The following is a 14,999-nucleotide window of genomic DNA, read 5'->3' as shown; positions in this document are numbered from 1 at the left end:
AGTTATGATGATGTCATGTAGATTAAATATTAGCACATGTATTTGTTCACTTGTGTATACACTAATCTTATGCTAAGGCACCATTCATGCTACTAAGCTACTTTATGCTAGTTTTACGTTACTGATACATTTGATTGCTGAATACAGTCCTGTTCTGTAATCTTATGTTTGTGTATAGAATATATGTCGCTTGCTTGCTGTACTGATTGTTTAGTTGTTTGTATTATTACTACAGACCACAGCAGAATCAAGCCAAACCTAACCAAGCTGCACCACTTTAGAGGACATGTCTCCTCTGTTCTGTGCCTGTCCTTGTCACGAGGCAGTCTCTATGCAAAGCGATATTAAGATGAGATTGACAATCCTTTATCTCCATAGTCTGGAACCAAACTCCAACCACGCTTGTGCCCACAGAGTGTGGTTTTATTAAAGACTACCTCCGGTGGAAAGGATGGAATGGTTTCCTGCAGTTCTGAATTTTATATGCAAGGCCACAAGAGAGGCACAAAATGATAACTACAACCAAAGCCCTCAAAGATAAATCACTTCCAAAACCAAAAGGAAACATGAACTCAAACTCAAAACGGTCACCGTAACACTGCACGCAGAGTAGGAAATGAGAGTCTTAAGAAAAGTAGATAAGATTTCATATTTAAACATATTTAAGACAATCCTGGGTTCAGCAGTCAGGTCCTTCTTCGGGAGCCCCAGTTTTATCCAAAACAATCATTTCAGGTCACCTCATGCATCTGTGAAGCCACTTTTACTGGATGGACGCACCGAGTATAAAAACAGATTCAGGTTATACATTTTTAATATTATTATTATTATTAATATAAGATCAAACATTTAGGGCTGCTTAATGAAAACTTGTATTTGTCAGAGTTCAATTGCAATCCACCCAAAAACAGAAAAATTCAAATGCACACACAGACCGTGGCAGAAACCCCGTCCAGTTGCCGAGCTCCGTGATTGGACACCAGGATGCCACTGACACCACAGTTCACAGCCTTGGCAGCATCCTCACCTGACACACAAAATCAGAGAAATAAGCTCAGGGTTTCTGTGTGATGAGCATATTCTGTATTTGAATACAGTTACTCTTGATAGCATTGTTTTCCTAGTACACCTGTGAGGAACCAGTGTGTATGTACCTCACCAAATGTCTGCGACTTTCATTTTCCTAATACTGCCAAAATATAACCACTGATGTGTGCAGCACTGGATGCTTTAAAGTCTACTTGAAAAGCATCTTAAGTCAAATTTATTTGTATACAACTATCCAGACAAGCCAACTCAGAGGGATAGAAAGGAGTATAAAGATACATGTATACAGGTCATGATATAAACCGTACAAAACTAATCAGAGAAATAGAAAAGTCTTGTTTCTTTTTTGCTTCTAATCGGAAGAGTTGTTTTCTGTGTTTGCAGATCTGCAGTAATATATATTTATTAGAGATTAGAGGTTATTTCTGCAACAACTTTGGTAAAAGTAATGTCAAAACAGTTTATTAAGAGAAGATCCAGTCCTCTGTAGCCAACTCTTAGTCTGCTCTCTGACATCTAACTTTTAGACCACAAAAAGGTGAACATGAGGGACCACCCACTAGAAATTAAATGGAATCAAATCAGTTTGCAGATGTGGTTCATTAATAGGCTACTTCCAATAATAAAACGTTTTGAGGCCTGATTTAAACGAAGTAAAACTCGATGATTTCAGGTTTTCAGAAAGTTTGTTCCACAGTTGATGACAAAAAAAAGACTAAATGATTTTTCTTTGTTTTTTTCTTGATTGGGGATATTTTGAAGGTCTGTTACTGCGAGTTCAGTACATAGTGTAAGTTACAATGGATGCCTTAGTATTACGCTGATTCAGTCCAAGTCCATTTAGTTCTTTTTAAACTAGTAGAAGAGTTTTAAAATACATCCATTGTGACATCCAATGCTAATGTATAGATTTGAAAACAGGACCAATGTTCTCAACATTTTTGAACCTGGTTGATTCAGCCCCCTGCATCTGAATAAGCTGTAGGAGATCTTTTGCTAAGACCCGTAAGACCTAAAAACCGTTTTATTTTCTATAAACGAGGGTAGGAGCTATGGTCCTGAGTTGATGATAAAATATAGAGTTGTGTGTCATCAGGACTCTGTGCCTGCCAGCCAAGTTCTTCCACACCACACTCACTTAATCTTGTGCGTTGGTGCACAGACATGTTGGAACACAAAGAGGCCATCCCCACACTATTCCCACATAGTTCTAGGTATGTTCTAGGTATACTGAAGCATGAGTTCCCTTCACTGTAACTAAAGGGCTGAGCCAGCTCCTGAAAAAGAACCCCACACCAGAATCTTACGTCGGCACAGTGTAGTCAGACAAGTCTCCTGACCACATCCAGACTTGTCCATGGAATTGCCAGACGGACAAGCATGACGCGTCACTTCAGAGGACATGTCTGCACTGTTCGACAGTCTAGTGGCGGAGTGCCCCACAACACTGCACTTTGCACTTGCTCATGTAAGACTTAGATGCAGCTGCTTGGCCATGGAAACTGAGCTGAGAGCGACCCATTCTTTCACAAATGTTTGTAGAAGCTGCCTCCAGGTACCTGATTCCATGTGGCCATGGAAGTGACTGGAACACCTGGATGGGTGAGTGAACAGTTTTGGTAATATGGTGGATATATGAGTGAGATGGTGAGACTGTCATGATTCTCTTTCCTCACACTATGATCTGTAACTGTGTGTGTGTGTGTGTGTGTGTGTGTGTGTGTGTGTGTGTGTGTGTGTGTGTCCATCTACCATTTAATACTCCTTTTACAATCACAGGGAGGCGTGTGTGTTTTTTCAGCCACGTGATGTCATCCCAACAGATAGAAGGGTCTATGGCGTTTGCAACATAAACAGCCAGGCCACTGTCATTGCCGTAGTCTCCCTCGGAGAAAGCCAGGGAGGCTGTTGAGAAGTTAGCCATGCTGGAATCACACATGCACAAAGACACAGAGAGAAAGAAGAGTTCAGAGTTCGATGCTACAAAGGAACGTGGTGTAATTACACAGCCTGTACTGTTCTTTTTGTTTCCCTACCTCAGGTGTGGGGGCATCTTAAAGCGGTTGCGCACATCATCCAATCTCTTCCCTAGGTATGGTGTATCCACGGTAACAAAGATGGCTTTATAGCCCGCCTTCTCGGCCCGGCGCACCAACGACAGCGTGAGCTCCCTGTCTTTATAGATGTAGAGCTGCAGCCAGAGGACACCACCACTGCCCAGTGAGGTAGTCATTGCTGACATCACTTCCTCTATTGTTGAGGTGGCCCAGGAACTCAGCATCATCCCAGTTCCCATTGCTTTGCATGCTGTGAAGAAATGTTATATTACTGGTGACAATGGTCTTTTCCAAAGAAGTTTCAAAGGAGGTTATGATAATACTTTAACTTAACTAACCCAACTCAGGTATTCAGTAAAGATCTCGCCCTCTCCCCTTCCTCACCTACCTAATAATTTTTCCATAGATCTGTCCAGTTGCCTTTTGCCCACTAGTCGTCTCTACAACTTAACTGAACCCAAATGAAAAGCTATGGAGAAATATTTCACTCACTCTCTTGCTTCCAGTATAATCCGCCCCTTTCCTCTCCTATTGGTGATGTTTTTTCTTTGTTGAACAGAGACAAAGATAGATTTCTATGGCCTCAACAAAATCACAGTAAAGAACAAACTCCTAAACACCTCTAAACTCCTACAGGGGCATGTCATACGTGTGAAGTGTGAGGGTTGTGATGCCCCAAATGCAGAGGCTTTGAGGCAGTGTAAATTTAATCAAAGACTAGCCGCTTAGTAGGCTGACACAAAAAATGAAAAGATGAAAATAAATTAAACTTGAAAACTAACCTATGAGTAGGGAGCAATGGACCGAGAGACACGAGGGAAATGTCCTCATGTCAGGTTTTTTTTTTTTTTTTTTTTTTAAATGATGTGTCACTGTTTATACAGTGATACTTAACACTGAATAATATATTAATCATGCAAAGACTATAATTATTTAGGATTAGAGAACAGAACAAGATAATTATCAGAACAAACTTATAGAAGACCTTGATAAAACTATTGCCATATTTTATAGATATATATGTTCTGACAACTGTAATTCCTTCATGCTCCTATGATTTTGAAAGCAATCACATGAATCCATCTTGTAAGTAATGTACTTACTTTTTCGGGGGTAGTATTTGTCTTCAATACAGAACTTTCGAATAATCGAAACAGCCACCGTGAACATGTAGCACACATGAGGCACAGCAGGGAAGAATGTACCTTTTTTATCTTAGTTCTGTTAATTAACTTTTAATCAGGACACAGTGTTTTTCTGTGTGCTGATGCTGTGTTCATGTCTTCAGCGTGCTGGAATATTCATGTTCCTCCCGTGGGGGGCACTCTTGAGTCACACAGAGAAAAAGTGAGTGAGAGTAGGGCTGCTCGATTATGGCAAAAATGATAATCACGATTATTTTCACTGAAATTGAGATCACGATTATTTGACGATATTTATTTAACCCTTTAAGACCTACCATAGAACCAAGTCCACCAGAGCTTATATTATTTTTTTACATGCTGTAGTGCCATTTGTGGGAGCATTTCAAGTTGCTATACATCAATACAACTGTTATAGCCCATATTTTAATAATATGTATGCATTAAGTCCATAGTAATTACATAAATTGCAAAAAAGTGCAATAAACTACAAAAAAAATTGAAAATCGCTTTTGTTTTGTTTACATATATTTCTACTTGGAGAAATTTAAGAGGCTTATCCCTCAAAACTTTAAATACAATAAAGTTGCAAAAAAATAGTTTCCCACCACAGGAAATTTATTTTGAGTGTCTTCATAGTTTTATTTTGGAGATACAGCAATTTTTATATACTGCAGGAAAAACAAAAAACAATCCTATGATGCAAATTTGCAAAGAAAACAGCAGGTGCATCATTTCACTGTGGGAAGTGTTACGAACAGCTGATAGGAACGGCAAAGCGTGTTTCTGGAATATTATGTTTTTGTTCCTGCAAGCGCTTTTTATGCAATTTTTGCAAAGCTATATGTGGAAGGAAACTGTGACCGAGGACAAGCTGATGGCATCAGATGTAAGTACAACTCCTCCGGTTTCATATGCAAAACAAATTATTGCGCTAGCTTACAGTTCAGGTTCTACAGGGATTTAAAAATAGTTACGCAAAACGGAGCGTGCTGCTCTGACCGGCTTTAAAGGGTTAACAATGACTTTAAAAAAATAATATAAAATAGTGTGCAACACCACTGAAGTTTTTTTTTTTTGTTTTTTTTTAAACTCTCTTTTCAACCAACGGCAGTCACTCTCCAAATAACTTCTGCTTAGCTTTCCGAGCTTCCCTCGGGTCCTCTTAATCAGCGGTCTCCAACCTTTTTTGCGCCACGGACGGTTTATGCCCGACAATATTTTCACAGACGGCCTTTAAGGTGTCGCGGATAAATGAGGGAGGGGCTAATAATCGGCTCAGTCATTTTTAATGATCGTTGAAAGCCCAGATCGTAATCGTGATTAAAATTCGATTAATTGAGCAGCCCTAAGTGAGAGTTTTGTCAGACAGAGAAATGGCCAGTGTTGGGACTAATGCGTTATTAAGTAACGCGCTACAGTAACTACGTTATTATTGTGGTAACGAGCACGGTAACTAGTTATTATGCCAAAATCAGGAACGCGTTAGTCGTTACTGGGATTTAGATAGGCTCGTTACTCGTTACTTCGTGTGGTGGCTGTCGCGGAGCTTCCACAGATTCAGTAACATTAGCAAGTGGTGGAGGCCAGCAGGTGGAGGAGGGAAAGGGAGGCAAGAGGAGAGACCCGAGGCGGGCGCTGGTCCGAGTGTCAGGTGAACTGAACTTCAGGTAAGAAGTTATGACCTGCAGTCTCTCTGGGTCAGATATGAACCAAGTTTAGGTGGAGTTTATTTTCGTTATGCTGACTTTTTCGTGCTGCGTGCTAGCTAGCATGATAGAGTTTCTGTACAGCTGGGTGGTGCTATGATGTTATTGATGTTGAACTTTATTTTGTTTATAAGGTTAATTATTAGAGTTGCCAACCGTTTCCTAAAAAACGGAATCGTCTCGTATTCAGAGAAAATATTACGCGTTTCGTGTTGAGGTGAAAAGGAACACAGTTTGTTCCGGACTTCAGCTACAATGAAAAAGACAAAGCTGGAGTTATTCTGTGTTTACGCTGCACAGCTGCCTCTTCTTCTCTCATTCTCCCCCCTCCCTCTCCCGTTACTGCTTCAATCATGAAACTGATCAATGATCAGCTGATCGTCTCTCTCGTTTGTTGATCGTCCACTTTGCGCCAGAAAGAGGAAACCAGCAGATGTCGCGCTAAACAACAGCAGCACGTTTAAGCTTGATCAGCTGTTGTTAGTAGAGATGGCACGATACCACTTTTTTATGTCCGATACCGATATCAAAAATTTTGATATCTGCCGATACCAATATGAATCCGATATAGTGTGTTTTTTAATCAATAAAACAGTTGTTTTAAATATCTTGCTGCTTTTTGTATGAGTTCATACTCAAGTTAAAAAAAAAAAAAACAATTCCACTCTCGCATTCACACACTGGTGGAGGCAGCTACAGTTGTAGCCACAGCTGCCCTGGGGCAGACTGACAGAAGCCAGGCTGCCATATCGCGCCATCGGCCCCTCTGGCCATCACCAGTAGGCAACAGGTGAAGTGTCTTGCCCAAGGACACAACGACCGAGACTGTCCGAGCCGGGGCTCAAACCGGCAACCTTCCAATTACAAGACAAACTACCAACTCCTGAGCCACGATCGCACCTTAAAATACAGATATTTGGTTAAAATATCACTAATGCTGGAAAAAGGCTATCACCAAGGGATAGGGAAAAGAAGATCCTCCTACCCTGGACCAGTGGACACAGATTGTAGAGGAAATCTACATTATGGAAGAGGTGACACACCAAAGGAAGCTCAGCACGAAGAAAAAAGGACTAAATGGACGCTTTATAAACCAGAACAGCAACAAAAAATTCAGAACAACCGGAAAGGAAAATTTACCAATAAAACTAAACTGACAAAAAAGGCTCCTGACTCAGAGGATGAATCAAACCTGGCAAAGACTTTTCACTTGCTTGTTTAAGCAATTTTACTGGCAGATGGTCACAGAATAAATCTATGACAAATGCCAACGATAACACAGTAACAGACAAAACAATATTTTTGCACCAACAAGGTGATTCCCAAAGTTTCCCAAAGTATCTCAGTAGGAGTATGTCGGAGGAAATAACTGAACCCTGTGATCGACTAATAAAATAGTAAAATAAAAAGATGAGAAGGCAAAGAATCTTTGAATTGAAATTCTAATTTGAATGTTTTCACTCGGCTTGAATCTGTTATGAGAATGAGAACTTTTTAGCTGTTGTCTGTTTGAGGGCGACTTTGCTTCCACAGAACAATGAGAACAGTCAGGGGTTAAAGTGGGAGCCTGAGATCTGTGCAGTGTCTCACAACTCGCAGTGATGTGTAATGTGAGCTCCAGGACAGGCTGTGCAGGGTGTGACCAGCTGACCATTGTGGATTTACAAAACTGAATCCAACAAGATAGAAGCAGACATTTCACAAGCTGTCCTTTACAGCATGCTGTTTGTACCATCTTTATCCACTGGGGATAGCCCACTACCATCCTTATACTGTATACAGTTGTTATAAAGGTTGAATTAAGTGGGTTAATCTAAGTATTATCATCTTAAATGCTAAGTAACCTACTGCGTAACATAAGTCTGACCATAAGGAACAGCCTAACAGTGCTTTACTAGGAATTCACCTCAGTACAGCACAAAACTACCCAGTACTTTGATGCAACAAATTGTAGGATGTCTCACAATATGAAAATACATAATTTATGAAAATACCCCATATACAGATTCAATTTGTGATGAAACATTATGACATTAATCAAATCTTTAAATGTGCAGTTCTTCCCTTCAAATACTGTCATGGTCCTGGGTCGGTGACCCAGCGCTTTAAGTTTATTATTAGCATTTTCCAATTTATTATCATGATTATTATTATTGTTTGAGTTCTACGTGTTATATTCGGTCTGAGTCTGCGTCTGTATCTGTCTGTCTATGGTGTCACCCCGTCTGTTTGTTAATCTGTCTGTTTAGTTCAATGTCTTGTCTGGTTCCATGTGTCTGAGTTTCCTGTTTTATTGTGAAGGTCTCTGTCGTATGTGAGTGTGCTCAGATTACGTTTCCCCTGTCTTGTCAGCTGTGATTTCTCCCAGGTGTGTTCCCCTCCTGTCTCTCATCCCTTGATTACTGCCATCTGTGTATTTAAGCCCTGTGTTTCTCTGTGTCAGTGTCGCGTCGTACCCTCAACTTGCTGTGTGTTTGTAATGTCCTGTCCTCCAGCACCTCGGGTTGGAGTTTTGTTTTTGTAAGTTTTATTTCGTGAATCATTCCTCCAGCAATAAAGCTGCATTTTCAGTTTATTCCCATCTCCAAGAGTCCTGCAATTTTGGGTCCACCACTTCTGCTTGCCTGCCACACAGCCAACCATGACAGAACGACGCGACCAGTACATGGACCCAGCGGACTCATCCCGGAAGCGCAATCTCGCCCGCGTCATGACCCTAATGAAGCGGATTTCCCACACAAAGGATACTAAGGCAATGGCGATCGGATTAAACGCTATCGGAACAATCCTCGAGGGGAATCCACATCTCTGCCAACTCAAGGGATTCATGAGCTTAATTGACGAGATGCACGAAGCCCAGGAGGTTCTTCAGGCTCAGGAGCTAGCGGCCTTTGCTCGTTCGCAGTACTCCACTCCGAGGCCTCCGCAGCAACAGCAGCAACGGACGGAGCGCGCCGCGAAGCAGTGTAAGCTCCCTGCAACACAGCAGCAGCCGAACACGGAGCCTTCTGCGACACCACAGCGATCGCCACGGGCAGGATATCAACCCCTTGCCGCTGCCACCGAGTGAACCACTGACTCCGGTCTGCTCCAACTGTCGCTCGCCAGCCTCTTTCCTTGCGGCCATGTGGGCGCAGGATGAGGAGTCGGCCTCTACGCCATCGCCATTCTCCTCTGCAGTTTCCACTCCCACTTCCAGGAGGAAACGGCACCGGCGCCATCACCATTCCTCGCTACAGCCGCACTCCAGCCCCTTCCCAGAGCAATCAGCAGCTGTGAGTAACCTGCTGGTTCCGTTCTGTCCCTGCCAGAGGCCCGTGTGCCTGCTGGTTCCATTCTGTCCCTGCCAGAGGTCCCCGCGCCTGCTGGTTTTGTCCTGTGTGTTCCAGGGGCCCCTGTGCCCACTGGTCCTGAGACTGTTTTCGCTGGAGGGCCTGAGGAGCCCGTCCAGCCTCCTGCTTCACCAGCTGCGGGGCCCGAGGAGCCCGTCCAGCCTCCTGCTTCGCCAGCTGGGGGGCCCGAGGAGACCGTCCAGCGACCTTCCTCGTCAGCTGGGGGGCCTGAGGAGCCCGTCCAGCCACCAGCTGCTCCACCAGCAGCCTCATCCACACCTGCAGCAGCAGCGGCATCAACAGTTTCGTCCACGCCGCCGCCTGCTGCAGCCTCGGAGTCTACATCCTCGCCAGCTGCAGCCTCTGTGTCTTCATCCTCGCCAGCTGCAGCCTCTGTGTCTTCATCCTCGCCAGCTGCAGCCTCTTCGTCTTCATCCTCGCCAGCTGCAGCCTCTGTGTCTTCATCCTTGCCGTCGCCTGGTCCAGCTTCTGCTTCACCCACACCGTCGCCTGGTCCAGCTACTGCTTCACCCACGCCGTCGCCTGGTCCAGCTACTGCTTCACCCACGCCTGGTCCAGCTCCGGTTTCACCCACGCCTGGTCCAGCCTCGCCTTCAGCCTCGCCTGGTCCAGCCTCGCCTGGTCCAGCCTCGCCTTCAGCCGCCTCAGCCTCGTTTGGTCCAGCCGCAGTGGCTTCTTCCACGCCAGGTCCGGCTTCAGCGTCTGGTCCTGCCTCGTCTGGTCCTGCCTCGTCTGGTCCTGCGGTTGCCACACCATCATCAGTTCCAGCTCGTCCTGTTCCACCTCGTCTCTGCTGGCCGCTTTCCTGGCCTCTAGTTGGGCGTCGTCGCCGCTGTGGACGACCTCCTGAACGCCGCCGCTGCCTTCTGCGTGGCCGGCCTCCGGACTTGCTCTGTTGCCACCGCTGCCATACGCACGGTCGGCCCCCGGACTTGCTCTGTTGCCACCGCTGCCATGCGCACGGTCGGCCTCCAGAACTGTTTGCCCGTCACCGCCGCTGCTTTTCGCACGGTCGGCCTCCCGAAATGAACTGTGCTGGCCTTCTGACCTATCGGTCCCCAGACAGACGACCTGACCTACGTTTTGGACTCTGCTCCCCTGTGTGGTTTTTGGACATTTTTTGGGGGTTTCTGGGGGGGCTCTTCTTTTGTTCTGTTCTGGGCCCTCCGTCCTGTGCCTCCCGCCGCCCACCCTGGCTTGGTGGTCTGTTTGTCTTTTGGGGCTGTCGGGGGCCAGCCCTTGATGGGGGGGTACTGTCATGGTCCTGGGTCGGTGACCCAGCGCTTTAAGTTTATTATTAGCATTTTCCAATTTATTATCATGATTATTATTATTGTTCGAGTTCTACGTGTTATATTCGGTCTGCCTCTGAGTCTGCGTCTGTATCTGTCTGTCTATGGTGTCACCCCGTCTGTTTGTTAATCTGTCTGTTTAGTTCAATGTCTTGTCTGGTTCCATGTGTCTGAGTTTCCTGTTTTATTGTGAAGGTCTCTGTCGTATGTGAGTGTGCTCAGTTTACGTTTCCCCTGTCTCGTCAGCTGTGATTTCTCCCAGGTGTGTTCCCCTCCTGTCTCTCATCCCTTGATTACTGCCATCTGTGTATTTAAGCCCTGTGTTTCTCTGTGTCAGTGTCGCGTCGTACCCTCAACTTGCTGTGTGTTTGTAATGTCCTGTCCTCCAGCACCTCGGGTTGGAGTTTTGCTTTTGTAAGTTTTATTTCGTGAATCATTCCTCCAGCAATAAAGCTGCATTTTCAGTTTATTCCCATCTCCAAGAGTCCTGCAATTTTGGGTCCACCACGTCTGCTTGCCTGCCACACAGCCAACCATGACAGAACGACGCGACCAGTACATGGACCCAGCGGACTCATCCCGGGAGCGCAATCTCGCCCGCGTCATGACCCTAATGAAGCGGATTTCCCACACAAAGGATACTTTTTTTTTCTTTTTCTTTCTTTCTTTCTTTCTTTTTTTCTTTTCTTTTTCTTTTTTGTCTTTTTTCTTTTTCTCCTCCCTTTTCCTTTTTCCTTCTTCTCTTTTTTTTATTCTTTCTTTCTTTTCTTCCTTTTCTCTTGTGATGATTTAAATTAAGCAGTGTTCACCGAGGTTTGTAATCATGTGGTACTCACTGGTTCTGGTTCGAAATTAACAGCAAGCAAAAGCACCGAAAATTATGACAAAACTAGTTCAAAATTGGCTCGAGAAGCAGTGCACGCATGCGTCAGTTTGACCGGATGTCCAAGTTGACACACGTTTAAGCTTGATCGGCTGTTGTTAGAATTTATTTAACATTAATTTCTAGTATCAGCTGATGCTTGCTGGAGCCACAGCTGTAAAGCTGCTGGTCATGATATCGATTTGTATATCTGGTGAGAGGGAAACATGAAGATGAAACCAGGAGATGTCCTTACTGAATCATCAGAGCTGAACAGGTGATGGAGAAACAGGTTTACCTTTTAGGTGACATGAATGAGTTGAAGGGAAGTTATGAACTGTTTCTGAGAGACAAATAACACCAGGATCCTTTTCTAAGTCGCTGACAGCTGGTAACAGCTTTGTAAGAGGGGCACAAAGAAATACTTTTCTTTCTTATTCTCATTTAAAATGTCTAGCTTTAATAAATAATTATCTTACAACCAAAGTTTTTATCTGATGCAAAATGTATAGAAATCATACATATACCAACAAGACTGTACATCACTGTCACAAGAGCGTTTGTTTTCATTCAAAGGCTTTATGCCTTTTCCTTGAGTTTGCATAAATACATTAGTTGTGGCGCTTCTTAATGACGGTATCTTAGCTAACAACCCCAACTTATTCAACTTGTAATTGGCTAAAAGTAACTTAGCTAACCGGTGAGAGGGACGTTGCTAGCTGGCAGTTTTATCAGTCAATGTTGAAATTTCCACATTCAGATACTTCAAATGCTTCAGGAGCTTTCAGCTCAGTGCATCATCCATCCATCCATCCATCTTCATCCGCTTTATCCGGGGCCGGGTCGTGGGGGCAGCAGCCTAAGCAAAGAGGCCCAGACCTCCCTCTCCCCAGCCACCTCCTCCAGCTTATCCGGGGGAACACCAAGGCGTTCCCAGGCCAGCCGAGAGATATAATCTCTCCAGCGTGTCCTGGGTCTGCCCCGGGGCCTCCTCCCGGTGGGACATGCCTGGAACACCTCACCCAGGAGGCGCCCAGGGGGCATCCTTGTCAGATGCCCGAACCACCTCAGCTGGCTCCTTTCGATGTGGAGCAGCAGCTGCTCTACTCTGAGCCCCTCCCGGATGGCCGAACTTCTCACCTTCTCACTTCTCAGTGCATCATCACCACGGAAATACACGGATACATCCGTAGACTTGAGACAGAATTCACAATGCGTTTTTGGGACTTTCAGGTGTATGGACCAATGTTTTCTTTTCTGATCAAACCAGAAAGCTTTAATGAGGAGCTGGGTTTGTCTCGCATTAACTGCCTGAACACAGAGGACATCGAAATGCAGCTGATTGAACTGAAAAGCTTGACACTGTGGGGGTCAAAGTTTGCAGAACTACAGATGCAGCTGGAATCCACAGCTGTGTGTGTTCATGGAGCTGCATGTTCACCTGCTGGACATCACTACTTGACAAGTTTAACTGTCTTCAGAACATTGCAGAGGCCTTATTGATAGTATTTGGCTCTACATATCTGTGTGAGCAGATTTTCTCTCACATGAAGAGTGTCCTCACGTAGCCGTCTGAATGCTGGACACTGGGAGACCTGTGTCTCTGAGTGGGAGACCAGAGATCACATTAACATGTGTGTCTCTGTATTAACAAACATGCCATATTGGCCCAGTTTATTTTTCTTGTCATTGTTGTGAGGAGACCATAAACAGCATTTTGCATTTTCTGTTTCAGTTCGATTGCTATTATGGATAAAATGTGTTTTTTCTTTTTTGGTTTCAAAATAGCTGAAAACTATTAGCTGACAGCTGCCAACATCTGCGAACAAATATAATGGTCTGAGTCAGGGGTCACCAACACGGTGCCCGCGGGCACCAGGTCGCCCAGCAGCAGCCGAATTTTGGGTCGATTTTGGGTCCACCACTTCTGCTTGCCTGCCACACAGCCAACCATGACAAAATACTACCTCTCATCTTCCTCTCTTAGCGTTCTCTGTCTCTGACTGCAGATACCTGCACGCATTTCTCCTCCTGAGTAATCCAGCGGCTGGACCTTCAGCGAGCATCACACTGTGCAGCAGATTGCACAGTTTGTGTGTTTGTTGTTGTTTGTTGAGCCAACAGAAACATTGCCACTTGTTTTATGATTGCTCCTCTTCTGTAGCACCAGATGCAGAAGTAATAACTTACAGACACCTGCACACTCTGGCTGATGTTGTCTCTACATAGCACAGCTGTACTGTGATAAAACGATCTGGGTTATTTTATCCATTCATTTTACCTGATTGGAAAACCAAGGCTACATTTTTTCCATTTTGTGTTCCCAGTTTTGTGCGTGTGTCTTTAGTGTGTGTTAACCTTTTGCTGTGGCTGTCTCTCCTTCAGGATGAGCCATCCTCTGCATTGCAGTGGCAGCGATGCAGAGCGGCATGCTGAGCTTCTCCCCCAGCACTGAGACAGACAGATCCACTGTAGACACGTCCCTCAGCACTCGAGGAACCAGATACCACCTACACACGTGTGTAATAGTGGAAGAGGTCATTCTACAGTTACACTTCTGCAGCTTCTTTTTACTTACAAAGATTCATTCACACTCTGATGTCCATTGAAAAACGGAGACAGACTGATTCTGAAAAGAAAACACGTTATTTCTTTTTTTTTTTGGAAGTGACATCAGAAACAGCAGCATGTGACATCACGTGATGGCGGAGCTTCAGTTCATCCTTTGTCATCCTTTTTTTGTTTTTTTTTTTAATTTTAAAAAAAAAAACAAAAAAAAAAACACGTTATTTCTACAACTGAAAGCTTTGGTAGAAGCACATCAATATATATATATATAGACAAAGTACTGGGCTGTTACATTTATCTGAATTACATATTACACAGCTGTTGAAAGCCATTAAGCTTCCAGCGCAGGAGGCTTGGAGCTCTGCAGGTTTGCAGTAGTGTGTTTGTAAAGGCAGCCTGCATGGCTAACTCCTGGATTTTATACACCTGTGGAAATGGCACAGAAAACACCTGGATCCAAAGATAAACAGGTGTGGTACTTATGTCCCTATAGTGTAATTCATTACACATTAAACGTACCTGTTAGCACATAAATAATGTAAAATGATAAAAAGACAAGCATCAGAGTCCAGAGCAGCTGCTGTGTGTAATTTCAGCTTTGGATTCAGGCTCCAACACGGTTTGTAGAAATTCTTACTCTGAATGTTCAGTTCAGTATTTTTGTATTACCACATCAACGACAGTGACCTTCACACGTCTGTGTTTTACCTGTTGAAGGCAGCCACATTGTCAGCCAGTGTCTTTTGCTCATCAGCTCCTGAGCGGTAGTAGTCATACACAGCTTTAGGAAGAGTTTTCCTGGCTTCCTCCTCAAAGTCCAACACACACACACGCTGCATTGTTTTTCACTTCGAACTACCAGAAAACTGAAAACTGCAGCCTCTCTGTGATTTGCAATAAACAGAACTAGTTTAATCATTAACCTGCCAGAGGTTTCACAAGCTGTGAGCCTTTCACGTCCTGACTCCT

At 44.3% G+C, this 14,999-nt stretch overlaps 1 protein-coding gene across 1 annotated transcript in view; it reads right to left on the bottom strand.

Annotated features, from left to right (window-relative positions):
• hao1 (hydroxyacid oxidase (glycolate oxidase) 1) overlaps positions 1-14,999 on the bottom strand; it is a 29,699-nt gene extending 14,700 nt beyond the window's left edge. The window contains exons 1-5 of the mRNA XM_024802134.2: positions 14,739-14,999; positions 13,821-13,972; positions 3,084-3,354; positions 2,800-2,972; positions 936-1,027 (exon numbers count right to left, since the gene is read on the bottom strand). Coding sequence (XP_024657902.1) covers positions 936-1,027; positions 2,800-2,972; positions 3,084-3,354; positions 13,821-13,972; positions 14,739-14,869 — 819 coding nt within the window. The 5' untranslated portion in view covers positions 14,870-14,999. The remainder of the gene's footprint in view (positions 1-935; positions 1,028-2,799; positions 2,973-3,083; positions 3,355-13,820; positions 13,973-14,738) is intronic.

The sequence above is a fragment of the Maylandia zebra genome, linkage group LG4 (assembly GCF_041146795.1).
Source record: "Maylandia zebra isolate NMK-2024a linkage group LG4, Mzebra_GT3a, whole genome shotgun sequence".
Lineage (NCBI taxonomy): Eukaryota > Metazoa > Chordata > Actinopteri > Cichliformes > Cichlidae > Maylandia > Maylandia zebra.
Note: the sequence above shows the minus strand (reverse complement) of the source record. Positions and strands in the feature narration are given on the sequence as shown.